General features: G+C 42.0%; 1 protein-coding gene across 1 annotated transcript in view; it reads left to right on the top strand.

The window, feature by feature from the left end:
- The window catches only part of LAMA2 (laminin subunit alpha 2), a 901,593-nt gene that overhangs the window by 843,776 nt on the left and 42,054 nt on the right, over positions 1–15,763 (top strand). Inside the window, exons 54-55 of the mRNA XM_088452064.1 lie at positions 7,496–7,672; positions 11,712–11,857. Of these exons, the coding sequence (XP_088308190.1) occupies positions 7,496–7,672; positions 11,712–11,857 (323 nt within the window). The remainder of the gene's footprint in view (positions 1–7,495; positions 7,673–11,711; positions 11,858–15,763) is intronic.

Below are 15,763 nucleotides of genomic sequence, written 5' to 3'. Positions count from 1 at the left end.
TTGAACGTGTGGACAATGCTCGGCAATTATTTGGAAGTCTCTCTTCACAGCAATGATAAGTTCCACACCCTTACAAGTGCCTAAATCATTGTCACCCAAATGTACAACCAAGCAGTCTGGGGCCCCCCATTTCTTCTCGGAATCCCAGAGAAGATTCAAAAGACCATTCCACCTGAAACCTTGTACCCCAATCCATCGAACATTAAAGGGGGTCTCACGAGCAAGGGGGTGTCTGTTAGCCAAATACACATATGAATGACCAACAATCCACACCCGACCACACACCTTAGCAAAACCTGTATGGAATAAGTTTTGAAAGGAACATTAGTGCTTATCCACATAAACTTTTGTGAACACCAACCAGGGAGGGAAACATAGTTGTTTGGGTGACCAAGATGGAGGTGAACAACACCAAACCTCTTTTTGAGGGCAAAAGTGAAAAGAACTCCAATCCCCCCTAGTGACGGGTATCAAAAGGCACTGGGTTTCCCATAAAACAAACTCACATGAAGCGCTATCTAATTAAGCAGGTTGTCGTCTCTAACGTAACCCTTATAAGCAGAAGACTTCCACCAACCCAATCATTTCATTGCCTCGCTGGAAGAACCCGCTGCTGCCGCGCAAGTGGCCGCAACAATTCTGAATGAGTGCATGCCATAGTGTTCCACCGGCAAAACAAGGCTATTAAACAAAATTTTAAAATTGATGTGAACTGAAAACGTGATAGCGGTGAAAGGATCTCATGAACCAGCCATTGTAACCCCCCTCCTGGACGCTGCTGACTGTAACATTTAGCCATGGCCACAGGGCACATGCTCGGGTCCGGATGCGCAGGAACTGATATCCAATATCCCTTACCTAATTGGTCGGTCTTTGATTTCAGAATTTTCAGCAAAATCAAATACGACTTTACAAGCACATTCTTCAGCAAAATCCCTGTAATAAATGACTTAGTCTGGTCTAACAAGCCGCGCAAGCGCGAAAAGTATGAAATGCCAGCCAAAGCATCGGACATTGTCACCTTCAAATGACCTTGCTCACGCCAAAACCAAACAAACTGCAACATGGTATCTTCCAAATTCTTACCCTGATCCGCATCAGCCATGAAAGCCATGAGTTCCACGCTGCAATATAGGACTTTAGCATGCCCAAGCCAAAGCTTTCAACGCAAGTCCCCTGATGTTGGCCTGATGAACTGCCAGACCTGAACGGGACATGGTAAACCATGATCGCTGGCCGTGGGTGCCAATATTCAAAACCTGGACCATTGAAAATGAGATAAAGCGTTCGCTATATCGTTTTCAACGCCCGGTACATGCCTAGCTTTAAATTCAATGTTCTTTATCAGACATAACAATATTAAATGCCTAAGCAAACTGAGAGCCTGGGGACAAACGTTCCTCTGTTTGTTAATGGCCTGAACTACTCCCAGGTTATCGCACCAAAAATTTATCCTGCGCAGCCCAAATTTCCACTGCTACTACAATTGGGATCAACTCAAGGCGGAGCATATTGCCTGTCAAACCACCAGATCGCCAATCCTGAGGCCAAGCCTCTGCGCACCCTTGACCCTCAAAAAAGGCCCCAAAACCGAAAGCTCCAGACGCATTCTTATAAAGCTGAAGTTCAGAATTGGCCACTGGCTTGGACAGCCAAATCTGAACCTCGTTGAAGTCCTGCAAGAACACATGCCATAACTGCATGTCCTCCCTGAGCTTGTTCGTCAAATGGATCAAGTGGTGAGCTTTTTTAATGCCTGCTGTGGCCATCTCTAACCTACGACAAAACACCCTGCCCATTGGAATAACTCGGCAAGCGAAATTTAGCAGGCCGAGCAATGATTGCAACTGCCTTAGGGAAACCTTTTTAGCGGAAAGAAAAAGCTCTAATGACTCACGCATCTTAGCAACTTTATCCCCAGGCAACCTGCACAGCCCCACCCTAGTATCGATGTCGATACTCAAATAGGACAACACCGTGGTAGGTCCTTCTCTCTTCTTCACAGCAATGGGAACACCCATAATGCGAAAAAGAGCCTCTACTGAAAAAAGTAGCTCACTACAAATAGCACTATATGCTGGCCCAACCAATAAAAAATCATCGAAATAATGGGCTACACTTGGCTATCCTGAACCTGCCTGAATGCACCACTGCAAAAACTAACTAAAACATTAGAAAAACGAGCAGCCCATAGGTAAACATTTATCTACAAATATGAACCGTCAGTCCTGAAACCCATGCATTTGAAGTAGAGGTGAGCGGGTTCGGTTCTACTCGGTTCCGTTCGGATTTAAAAAACGAATCTTATTGGCTATCAGCTGTCATGGGTTTTGGATAGCCAATAAGATTCGGTTTTTAAAACCGAACGGAACCGAGTAGAACCGAACCCGCTCACCCCTAATTTAAGGAATCGGGATGCAAAGGAAGAAGCCTGAAAGCCGACTCTATGTCTATTTTGGCTAACAGGGCTCCCATCCCGAAATCCTGCACCATCTGGAGCGTGTCCTCAAAAGATTGATAAGCGAAACTGCAATCCTCTGGGTCTAGAGCGTCGTTCACGGACGCACACTCCGGATAGGACAGGTGCTGAATCAACCGGAATATACCCGCATCCTTTTTAGGAACAACCCCCAAAAAAGAAACACACATATCGACTAAAGGAGGAGATGTTAATGGGCCAGCTACACGGCCCGAATTCACCTCCGCCGCTATTTTTTCCCTCACAATGTCTGGGTAATCCCTGGCTGATTTAAGGTTCCTCTTAGCCGAAACAGAAACTGGACCAACAACTGGCAAATGAAAAACCTCCGTAAAACCTTGCAACAAAAAGGACGCTTCTGCCTTAAGAGGATAGCGACCCAGCCAACATTCTAGAACCTCAACTTTAATTGGAGAAAAAGCTCTATTTAGCACCACACTGCTCACCCTGTCCTGTACCTCCGCATGACAGACAGATGTGCTTAAAACAGCAGCCTGCACCTCTGCTACATTGTCCGTTTTTAAAAGTGAAGAATTTACCCTTTCCTGCTGTGTTGAATTCTGGGCAGGCAACAAATGGAGGATCAGTAGTGGGTTTATTCTGATGCGTGAACTCTAGCCAAACCTCTACATCCTTGTACCCGAAACTAAGAATCTTATGACCATCCTGCTTCTTACGAAGAACCTCATCATACTGACGCCTAACGTTATGCCTAGTAGACAATTGTATGCTATGCACAAGGTGCAAATATTTCAGGTCTAGTTTCAGTATAACAAGCTGCAAATATGTACATACCAGAAAGCCAATTCGCATAGCTGCGCCATGCTTCCTCAGCGGCTACCCCTTCCGATTTAGCAAGGTCCAATGTTTTCTTTGCATCATGCATAATTGTAAACATATCCACGTACTTGCCTTTCCTAATGCGTTCCCTAACTTTAGATCTAAACCCCCTCAAAATAGCAGTATTAGAGCAATGCACCAAATCGCCCGTTGCATTCGGAACCGAGCCACCTGCTGAACCCCGGGTTCTTTTTGGGCTTCTATGCTTCCCCTTCAACTGCTGAACAAAGTAGCGCATGAGCTTGTGTGGCTTCTCAACTGAGCTAGATGAGTCAGAGGAATCCTCAAAGTGTGATAATGTATCAGTGTTGTGAGGCAATGTGATCTCACCTGCTCCAAATGTCGATGGGGTAGCTGACCCACCTGCGGAAACTGATTCCTGTCCCTCGTTTTGCGCCTGCATGATGTACTGTCCTGGAGCAAGGGGAAACTGGGGGTTAATGAACTGCTGGGTAAAAAGAGGAAGTGTAGTCGGAAATGCCTGCTGGCTATATACCTGGCCAAAGTATGGGGACCGCTGCGCAGTGGGCGGTGGGCAAAATTAAAAATGATGCGGGGCAAAAGTGCTTATGGTCACACTAGGAACTGGCGGTAATGGAGCCAGGCCTGGAATCGTCAGCTGTGGCATTACAGAGGTGTTGCCGCCTGAGATGCTGTGACACCCATCCGCAGCAACAATGCGGCTCAGAGGGGAGGAATGCAGCCCAGCCGTGCTGGTTAATAGCTGACCCCCTGCAGGGGACTGTGCATTAGCTGGGGTCAGTAGGATAGCCCTCCCTGCTCCTGGAGCAGTGGAGGGTGACAATTGAGGGCTGTGAATGCCCTGACTATTTAAAATGGCGCCGGCGACTTGGGGGGTGGGGCCTAATCCGTGACCTGTGGAGCCCATGCTGCCACTCCCTATGGAAGCCGCTGGTGACCTGGGGGGATCTGAAGAATATATATATATATATATAATGGGAGGTGCTACCTGATGAGACTAATTGCAGGCACAAAAACAGACAAATCTCAGGTGCACAACTCCAAATTATTAATAATATATAAATGCAATAAAATTTTGCAATCAATAGAGGTTTTTAGCATAATCTTGACTAAGGTTATGGGCCTACCCACCATATCCAGGTAACCTCTTTAGGGTAGGTCCCTAACATACTACGATTCAAATCCAGAGCACAGGACACCCCCAAACTAGCTAAGCCGCCCCAGGGCACCGCCATAGTAAGAAAAGTGCAGTGTGAAAGAGATAGTTAGGAGCAGCTGCAGCTGCATATAAAGAATGAAAATAAAAAGTGAGGTACATATATAATAAACAAACAGTGAAGGGTTAAAATGTGTTATAAAAGAAAAATGTGTTATAATGTGGTGCCCTGAAACAGATCAACAAAGGCAATCCAGGGGGACCCACGTCCCAAAAATTAACCAAAGTTGCACTACAGTATATAAAACTTGTAGGACTTACCTAGAGTTGTGCCTAACACTAGTGTGCATATTCATTCCAAGACTCCATGCTTTTCAACCAATAAGGTAGGGGTGCTAATCCAGACTGAGGGTGTCTCCTTTCCCTCAGGTGTGCAATAAAGCACATTAAATGGAGAACATGGGAAGGATTTCTGGACTGCACACCCTGAATATATATATATATATATATATATATATATATATATATAATGGGAGGTGCTACCTGATGAGACTAATTGCAGGCACAATCTGAAGATATGAAGAAGCCACACCTCGAGGGCCGATGGAGAAGGAGCGGGCGCACTTGTGGAAGTGCCGGCCTGGCTGACGCGCATGGGTGCAGTGCGCGCCCTGCGCATGTACGGAGAGGCGGCCATTAGAGCAAGCGGTCGATGCAGGCGGTTGATGCAAATATGTGAAAGAAACAAAAGTGGGGAAAGATGTGGGCGCAAGAAAGCAAGGTGGCAAGTGAATAGGAATTATAAAAATCGAACTGCAAAAGTGGGTCAGTGTGACACTGAGGTACTTATCAAGACAATCACAACTGGAAAAGAGGAAGCTGATTCCACCCACTGCCCTAATATTCTTAAACAGAGCCCACCTACACAGGTCCCCGATAGGCTGTCAAATTTGATTGAACCAATACAATAACCAGTAATGGGACTGCAACCAAAAACCAGTTCTATCCAGTAATGCTACAATAAAAAACAGGGTGCTTATGCTAGCTTTTGCGCACTGTATGGTTCTTTAATGAATCAACCATTATGTTTTCTTATTAAGAGACATCTCTCTACCCCAGGGCTACGGGTGATCTTGCCCTTTCAAAAAGAGGATTTTCATGGTATATAATCATAAAATTACATATTTTTATGGCAGTCATACTGTATTTTATAAGGGTGTACAGTCTCATGATAAAATAGGACTGTGGACACACACCCTAGAGTACCAAGGGCCTACACCTCTAAATCAATAGCAATTGTTACAATTTTGTAATAACTGAAATTCAGCCACATTTGAATTATGCAAGATGAAAACTCATGAATATTATTAGCAGATTTTAAAGACTTTGGAAAACTAAGTGAGCCTCCAGCTTTTCCACTGAAATCTCAGTTAACATAAACCAACAACTCTTGTGACAGTTAATTAAACTTGTTTCTCATACTGAACTTCTTGGGGAAAAACAGATTTATCATCCTGTTACATTTTGTTCACAACCTGTTTATTGCATTATAATATTACCTCTATGCTATTCAGCAGAAATCATTTCACATAGTTTATGGTTTGGGTTCCTGATGAAGGCTGTAAAACAGTTTTATTATATGCAACAAATAATGAGGTAACTTCTGTCATGCATCCGCATACTCAGAATGACCCAGTAGTCTGATTTACAGCCTATGTTTTTACCTACACATACTCACTGGAACACGTTTTCCAATTAGGATACATGCAATACATACTTTGTATTATGTTTAAAGGAGAACAATAAAGAACTGAATGATTAGATGAAAAATGAGAAGTGCTATTTCACTATAAAATCTTGCGTGATAGGCCAAAAAGTAATCAAGGAATCATATTATACTATATTATTATTGCTACTACTATCATTATTATTATTCATTTTATTATTATTTTATTTTTATATGTGCGTAAAATTTTGTAAAGCACGTAAAACATAATTGATTAGATATCATTTATTTACTCAATCACTCAGGCTTAAAATCTGTTTTTGGTGCAGAGAAACCAGGGACGAAGTTAAAAACTAAAAGGCAGCTGTAGGCAAATGTATACACTGAACTTGCTATGCAGACAGCATTATCTTATTACATTAACTCAGCACAAGACCTGAACAAAGTAAAGTGCAGAAGTGAGCTTGTAACATCATCATCCACCTGACTTTAAATTTACATCTGCTCTGAAAAGCAGTGAAATGCAATGGTGCATACACACGATCAGACTTCCTAGATCAACGAAGAACGATTGAACCATTTCTGACATTATTAAAATTAGTGAAATCGTCCAAATCTTACTGCAAACAGTCAATGTCAGATATCGTTATCCGACAAGCGGGAACGCATATCGTTGGTTGATGCATGCCCAACATGTCAAAGATATGGACGATTTTTACAATCGTTATCGTTCATATCTGATAAGAAATCTGACTGTGTGTATGCAGCATATGACAATAATTTACCCCAACTTTTGCATTCTTTTTTTTTTTATAATTATTGTCTTTATTTCTCTATTCAATACAGTTTAAATATTTACAACCAGTACCTATAGCTTTTTGCTAATTGAAGAGACCCATCCCAACATACAATACATGCTTTACATTGGATGTTAAAGGAAAATAGCAGCATATAAATACGTTATAAAAACGACTTTGCAAATCATAAATCTGGTTGCTTTTCTTTTAACATAAGAAAATGTACCCATTCTTCCTATCACTATACAAGTGTGATGTTTGTGGTTATGAACATTAAACACTGATGTAATGCTATTTGTGGCAGAAGTTAGCATATACTGTACAGTTACAATATACTATGTATAAATTGATTGGGCAACTTAAATAATCTGTCTTTGAAAATGTTAAAAATATATGTGTAATGTGACACAGCTTTATCAATATTTTAATATATGATTATCAAGTATGTGTTTAATTATGGCCAAGTATTTTTCATGCTTTTGAATACTCATGTGTTTGTTTTTCTTTTTTTACAGAAAGTATACGTGGTCAGTTTTTCAAAGCCAGGTTATATAGAACTGCCACCAGTGTCACTGGATGTTGGAACAGAAATTACATTGTCATTCAGCACCAAAAATGAGTCCGGAATGATTTTACTTGGCAATGGAGGGAATCTCGTTTCACCAAGAAGGAGACGTAGGCAAAGTGGTCAGGTAAATACAGTATTTATTGACATTTCTCATATCATTTGGTTTAATTAATGTACTGGAAAAAAATCTTATTATTAGTATAACAACTGTAAATACAATTGTGGATTTTTACTCAATATAGAGTGATCCATTGATCCATCAGCAAACAGCAATTATATTTTATCTATCTAGTGTTAGTAGTACACTGTGATCAACTGTGGGCACATTTAGCGAAATGCTGAGCAAGAAAATAAATGACCCCAGAAAGTAACAATCACTATTGTGCCTTCAACTCTCTGTATCAGTGCACAGATTATTCATATAATTTATCCTTGCACTTTTTAAGACACTGAGATTATATTCTGCAATGTTATGGTGATCACCCAAACCTATATGACTGAAATTGATATTACACCAACAAAGATATTCAGAGAAAATAAATCATCTAATGGAAAGAAGATACTGTTTGTGTTTTGTTGAAATATAACCCAAGATATCTCACTACATTTTTGTAAATCTATTTGTGTATGTTCAATAAACAGCAACTTCTTTTAAGTCATTTCTTAGCAGCAGATAATTCAGGAAATTGGGAGCATTAAACTTAAAGAGGATGTTTTATTATAGTGGAAACCTTACTAGCTGCTTCTAACACTGCATACTCACCTTTATTTCTTTGAGGTACCAATGTCCTAGACATTGCAAACACACATAGGACCGGATTCAATTAGATGTGGTAATTTACCACTCTGGGAAAAGGGTGGTAGCCTCAGGCTTTAATGCCTGGGGCTATTTAATTACAGCCCCTTTTCCTTGCATGGTAATTTACTCGATAATGCATGTTAACCCATAGGAATATGTTCCCGGAGCTATGGGTTAACACATTCACGACACCTACGATCAGGGCATTTAATACAGATTTCTGTTCGAGCCTCCTCAAACTCATACAGAAATCTGTGTTAACTGCAAAATGCAGGCTGCCATGGCTATGATTGAATAGCCCTGACAGATCAATTAGCTCATCATAATTAATCACGGCTAACTGAATCCGAACCTTACATGTAGTTTATATGTCAGACCTACTTGGTGCTGTTGAACCTTTCTTTGCAATTTAGCTTACAAATCATCACAATTTATCCTTATGCAAAAGTGGAACAATGAAGCTGACATCCTTAAATGCCACAACATTGCAATGCTTTCTGGCTTCATACATTAACAACAGTTTGTTTTGAAGACTAGTGTTATGAAACACCAGAGTATTTGTATAAGACCCCTAGAGCCACACTACAGAGATAATTTGCCTATAACAACCACTCATTGTTCCCTTAGAGTAGAGCACAGTCACCGGTACTTAGGATGCCACCATATCTTAAATTTCAGGTCAGTAGGGACTTATACAATATTCTAGTGAGGATAGTTGGCTGGAGTAGCATGAACAAGACAGTTCCCTGGGCAGGACTGAGGCTGTAGAAGATAAAAGCACCTACCGGGTTAATCTGCAGAGCAGGGCTGGGACTTGATTGCAAGCTATTTGTAAAAAACAGCAGAGGTGGACAATCACTGTGAATAGCAGAGATAGTTTGCAAAAATATACAACAGCATGGCTGGTAAACACTGTGGAGCAGGATACAAAATGTCTTGCATATGGTAAATCACAAGATGAATGCTGAGGCTATAAATATACCATTGATCATGAATACAGAGGCAGGGACCAGATTCCAATCAAACTGGAGTCTCCAGGTACACAGACACAGCAAGGCACATGCAGGAAGGACATCAGGACATGAGATTCCAGGATACAGACCACAAGCTTACACAGGAGCATAAGCTATAACTTGCCATTGGTGTGCAGGGATGTCTGCCTTAAATGAAGAACCTGCACCAATCACAGGCAGCCAGAGAGACCAGCCCCCTGATGAACTCATTCCCTGCAGCTGTATGGCTGCACATAGAGCTGGCATCCCGGCTGTAGGTACAAGCAGGCACAGCTTTCCCCACAGCCACCCAAGGATCGACAGGCAGTGTGGCAGAGTGATACAACATCCTAGAAATGACCGGGATCAGTCACGGAGATTAGCTGCGGCGGCGACTCATAACAACTATTTACATTTATTGCAGTATTACTGATATCTTTTTGGTAAGTGTATGCTAGACGACAGTGACAATAACCTGAGATTATATACTGTCCATTAGCTATGGTAACTCTTTATATCTTACATTGGTTAGGGATAGTGAGGAAGTTATTGCCAAAAGCCATACTGTATGATTTGTGACCTTGGATTCAATACATTTTGCAGCCTCAATATTTTGTGTTCTCATCGTCTTTTGCAACTTTTTTAGTTCTCTATTGATCATTTTCCTGCTCTAGCTTTGTCAATTTGAAAGTTGACATAGAGGTGACCTGATTTCTTGCATCAAACATTTTGTGCCCTTAATGCTTATTCTGCTCTGAGTACATTATCAGTGATTCTATTCTATGGGAGAGATTTATCAATGCTTGAAGAGAGATAAAATACCAACCAATCAGCTACTAACTGTCATTTTACAGGCTGTGTCTGAAAAATGACAGATAAGTACCAGCCAATCAGCTCCTACCTCTCTACACTTTTTCTCTCTCCAAGCTTTAATAAATCTCCCCCTATGTTTTCTCACTTGCCTTTGTCATATTATAGAATGAAGTTATTGTCTGGTCAAGCTTTCCTTCTAAGCCCACGCATTTCATAGCTGGGAGAGTATTGAGTAATATCCTAGGTCCATGGTAGTTACAGGTCAGTCACTTGAGAGTCTGCCTTACCTATATGTGAGTTCTCTGCAACTGGGAGCCTCTGAAGATACTGTTCCTCACTGGGCAGATGTTGACTTCAAACGGTATTCACTATTCATGTAGGAGACAATATGGTCCAGAAGATGCCTGTTTGCATAGGAATATAACCAATGTCATTGTCATTTAGTTGAGGTTCAACCAGGTAATACATATGGTCTATTTACTAAGCTTTGTTAGGAGATAAAGTGAACGGAGGTAAGGTACCAGCCAATCAGCTCATAACTGGCTGAGTTTGAAAAATGACAATTAGGAGCTGATTGGCTGGTACCTCTCCATTCACTTTATCTCCTTACAAAGCTTAGTCAGTAGACCCCATAGTAACAGAAGTTTGGTGCAAAGCAACATGTGAACTTCCCTAATCAAACAATTTTATATTAAACTGTATTTGCTAATTTTGTCACATTTATATCTGTAATGTTTCTTTAGAATGAATATTACTGTCCCTAAGCCTTTTCCTTCTAATCCTGTCAGTTTTGGATAATCTACAGCCACTTTTCCTGTTCTCTTCAGCTTTATCACCCCTTTTGTGTCTCTAGTCCCCTTCTTTATTTCCAGCCCACTGTCTCTCCAGCTCCACAGTGTACTCCAGCCCCCACAGTGTACTCCAGCCCCCACAGTGTCCTCCAGCACCCATAAGTGTCCATCCAGCTCCCTTCTGTCTCTCCAGCTCCAGCCCCCACATCTCTCCGGCTCCAGCCCACAAGACAATTTACCTACCTTCTTCTATATGTTCTGGCTGCTCATGTTCCCAGTGCAGCTGCTCTGCTTTTCAGGGATGCGTCACTGCATGACATCATGACATCATACTCGCTGCACTGCAATAAACATAAAAAAACTTTATTGCACCAGCTGGTATCAGAAGTTCAAGCCACAGCGTTTCCCTGGATGGACCCCATACATGCCTGTGTCCTGCTGATTATTGCAGTGGCAGAGGTTAGAATTAGATTAATCTGTGGTCCACTCCGGAGCCTCCTGGAACCTCGAGGCCCGTTACTACTGTATCCCTAGTCTTCCATGTTGCCGGGTCTGCAGACAAGTATCTTATTTCTTTTCCAATACAACACAGGTGTTGGTGTTAATGATGTAATATATGTAGCTTTGATATAATATTCAGTTAGAAAGATTTGCTCTTTAATGAAAACATCTTCTTTGCATCAACAGGCTTGGATAATGTCCTGATTTATCTGCTGCTACCACCATTAAACAAACCAGTAAAACATTATTACAATTTTTTATTTTCAGGTTTTTTATGCAGTCTTTTTAAGAAAAGGAAGATTGGAAGTTTCTCTCCCAGGGCCCAAAGAGCTACATCGCATAACCATTAGACCTGAGAAAGGAGAATTTCATGATGGCAAAGAACATTCTATCAGAATAGAAAGATCAAAAAAGTAAGTTTGGGAAAAATGCTGATCTACACACATACATACATACATATATCATATACACACATATATAGATACACACACACACACACATATATTTAGACACACACATATATACATATATATGTCACACATACCTTACACACACACAAACATATGTCATATACATTACAAAAAACTTACAGCAGATCTGATAGGGACAGGATCTAGCAGGCTGGCACCATGTTCTCAAATCTACTTGAATCGTGTCATATTCATTCCGCCTCCTCCATATCGACCCACGAATTGCAGCAAATTTGCCATGAGGGGTGGGGCTTAAGAACACGTTGTCTGCACTCCAGTCTGTCAGGAGGGGTTTCTGGGTACTCAGAAACCCCCCCTGCGTGCGCCACTGAAAAATATGCTATTCTTTTGCAGGCCTACTAAATATAAAGACAATCTCCTTTTTGAGAGCAGTCTCTCCAACACAAGAGGGAGAAAGCTGGAAAATTTCAGTGTAATTGCATTGGGACTAAGTATCATCTGGTATATATTTTAAAAGCAGTTCCATTGAAAAAAGTTGATATACAGATATGTCCTCATATACCTAGTGTCTTTACACCATACAGCGCAGGATGCCCAGTGAAAATCAGATGCAGGGGAATTAGTAAAATAACTGTACTAAGTCATAAATTCAGCATAATGGAGGTTGGAGGGAGGAAAAGCCAGGACTGCATGTATCGGAATCTTTTTTTACACATATTTGGGACTTAAGAGCTCATTCAGACCCGGACGCAACACAGCATTCGCTCATAGCTGGCTGATTTTTGCTTTCTGCGCATGCGTATAAGCCACAGTGCGTGTGCGCAAGCCAGTCTTAGCGATTGGGAATCGGACGCTAGAAGCACACAGACTGAGCGCTACTTTAAGTGACATATAGTGCCATTTGTGGGTGATTTGAGGGGAAGGTCTATGTAAACGGGCGTGTGGATGTGTGAACGCAGGCGTGCCTGTATGTTCTAACGGCATTTCATGGGCGTGCATAATTAGCATGAAGGCGTCATTGTACACATCACCTGGTTAAATTTCAGCCTGCAGTGATCGCAGTGCTTGCGGCAGGGTAGGGTCTACCTCAAGGGCTACGAGCAGCTCTGATGACTCTCGATGTTACTGATATTACATATTGTACACTTCCTGGAGATGACGTGTGCTGCAAAGGAAAAGGGAGCGTCTTTAGACTGGCGTGCGTTAGCTCTGCCGCTGCTCTCTAAGACATAGAGGGCGCCCTTAAGCCTTGCCGTGCGATCACGAAATTTGCATACCCTGCCCCTGACTGCTGTGAAAGTGCGCTGTGTTGCATCCGGGTCTGAATCGCCCCCTTAGTGTACACAGATGTACAATTACTGCAAGCCCCAGGGGTCAGTGTATGCTACTGTATATAACAGGATGTCACATTCAAACCCTTGATAAGGTTGTGTGAGAGGCAGAAATTTATAATGGAGGCAGAATCAGTATGTCAATATTTGTGTAGTAATGAAAACAACATACACAACTATTGTGAGTGGATGGAGGTGGAATCAATACTGGAATCAAGTAATGCAGTGTGTTGATATCTTAACAAGAAACGTAATGTATCACATGAATATAGCAGTATAATGTGTCTAAAGCTGTACATACAAACATGTAGCATGCAGTGAGGTAAATTCTAGTGCAGTGGTGTATATGGTAAATCTCTTGCTTGGTGTAAAAAAAAAATCCCATAGGCTTATTCATAGATAGTCTCAGAGTCCAAACTGTGTATAACAGAATGCGGCTTCCCGTGTCTCTGACGAACTTCTTACCACAGATGGGTCCTGATGTGTTGGATGTGGTGTGGGTGTTGAATAAAGAACCAACTGACCGCTATATCATCAATACAGTGTGAATACACTGCAGCAGGCACCTAAACACCCAGTTAGGTTAAGAAGAACACAACCAGACTTCACTGGAAACCCTCTTCAACACCCACACCACAACCAATACATCGAGACCCATCTGTGGTAAGAAGTAAGTTTGACAGAGATGACTCTCTGTCAAACCTCTCTGCAGAACTGTGCCTGTTCAAGGATTCAGGGCCAGCATTAGGGTATCAGACTTCGGTAAAGGAGGGGGCAGCTGAATACAGGGACACCCTATAGATGCTGCTCCAGCCCAAGAGAGCACTTTGTACCTGCCACCTACCGCTCCCTGTCAGACTTACAACTAAAGCTGTGTACACACAGGAGCTCATTCAGACCCTCTCGCTATGATGCGAACGCTCGTAGCTGACCGATAGTTGCGATCAGTGCATGCGTATGCATCAGATTGCGCATGTGTGAACCACAGCTAGAGATCGTGAAGCGTACACTCGCCCAGCATAGACAGCCCAGCTGAATGAGTGACAGGTCAAGCCGTTTGTGGGTGGTGACAGGGGCAGGCCACTAAAAACAGGGGAGTGGAGGTGCGAATACAGACGTGCCTGAGTGTCTCAACGCCATTAAAGAGGCGTGCATAATTAACAGGCAGCATCATTGTACACATCACCTGGTTGAAATACACACTGAAGTGATCACAGGGCTAGCGGCAGGGTATGGTATACCTTAAGCGATGCGATCGCATCCGATGGTGCTCGTTGTACCAGTGGTTTCAAGCACTTCCAGGAGATGACGTGTGTAAGTGGGCTTCTTAGGAATCGCTGGTGGGCATCTGCATACACATAGTGATCACACGCCAAGACATAGTGAGTGTGCTAATGCCTTGCCGTGTGATCGCCTGCCTTGCTGGGCGTGCGCTGGATTTGCATACGCATCGAGTAAGCGTTCGCATCTAGTGAAAGGGTCTAAATGAGCTCCACTATACGATGTAACAAATGATGAGACGGTTGTTTCAATTTCACTAAATCCCAGAACATACAATATGGAGCGTACACACTATGCAGTCTTCCAAATGATGGTTTGATATATCATGTCAGGGGATTGTATCCAATTAATCGTTACTCCTGTACACTATGTGCAGTTGTGCATACACCCTACACAATGTACAATGTGTTCATTGCATCGTCCCATCTGAAGTGCAGCACAGCAGATGTGACAATTTAGTGAACGACGGCAGTGAACAACAGATTGGGCATACACACTATACAATGTGTATGATATAGTTCCGATCCACGTCGGAACAATATATTGAACGATAGATCGTATAGTGTACACCCAGCTTAACTTTCAAAAACTGGTAGAAAATCTGGCCACGGAGAAGTCATGTTGAATTGTCAGGTTTGTTTGGTATATCTTGTAACAATCCTTGTGGCCAGGTAACTCAGTCCATGTGGCTGAAGCACAGGAAGGGCACCATTTACAGTGAATATCAGTGCTAATGACCCAATGTGAACAAAAATACATTCTAATGTTTTTTCTTTTATTCCATTATGTTTATCAGTATTATTATGTAGCGCCTGGATCAAATCCAGTGGCTACGGATGTAAACAGTTAACCAATGATGCTCTTTCCGGGACATTATGAAACAACATTGAACTATGCAATGTGAAATCACTGCAGCTGAAAGCAGTTGGTTCCGGGCTGCTGTAAAAGGGTGTCTTAAGTCTGGGACTGGACCACATTCTTTGTATACCAAGGAGCGTTGTGGACCAGCAGAGTTAGCTCGCAGTAGAGACTGTGTGGGTTAAGTACTGGAGTGAGGAACAGGGACTATTGTAAATAAAAAATGCATCCTTCAATAAACAGGTTAACACATATGTATACGTGTATATTAAAAACACTCATGACTTCATCTAAAATATTAGCATCATAATACCTAGAGTTTGGCTTTTTCTGTATGTTTTTCTCTCTAACAGGCTTTGGTATGCACTGAACTATCTGTAGTTCTTACTGTTTTATTTATTTAAACAGTATGCTAGTT

Source organism: Taudactylus pleione, unplaced genomic scaffold (genome assembly GCF_031769625.1).
Source record: "Taudactylus pleione unplaced genomic scaffold, aTauple2 ptg000006l, whole genome shotgun sequence".
NCBI classification, from domain to species: domain Eukaryota; kingdom Metazoa; phylum Chordata; class Amphibia; order Anura; family Myobatrachidae; genus Taudactylus; species Taudactylus pleione.
The sequence above is the reverse complement of the archived record's forward strand: the minus strand, read 5'-3'. Positions and strand labels throughout refer to the sequence as shown.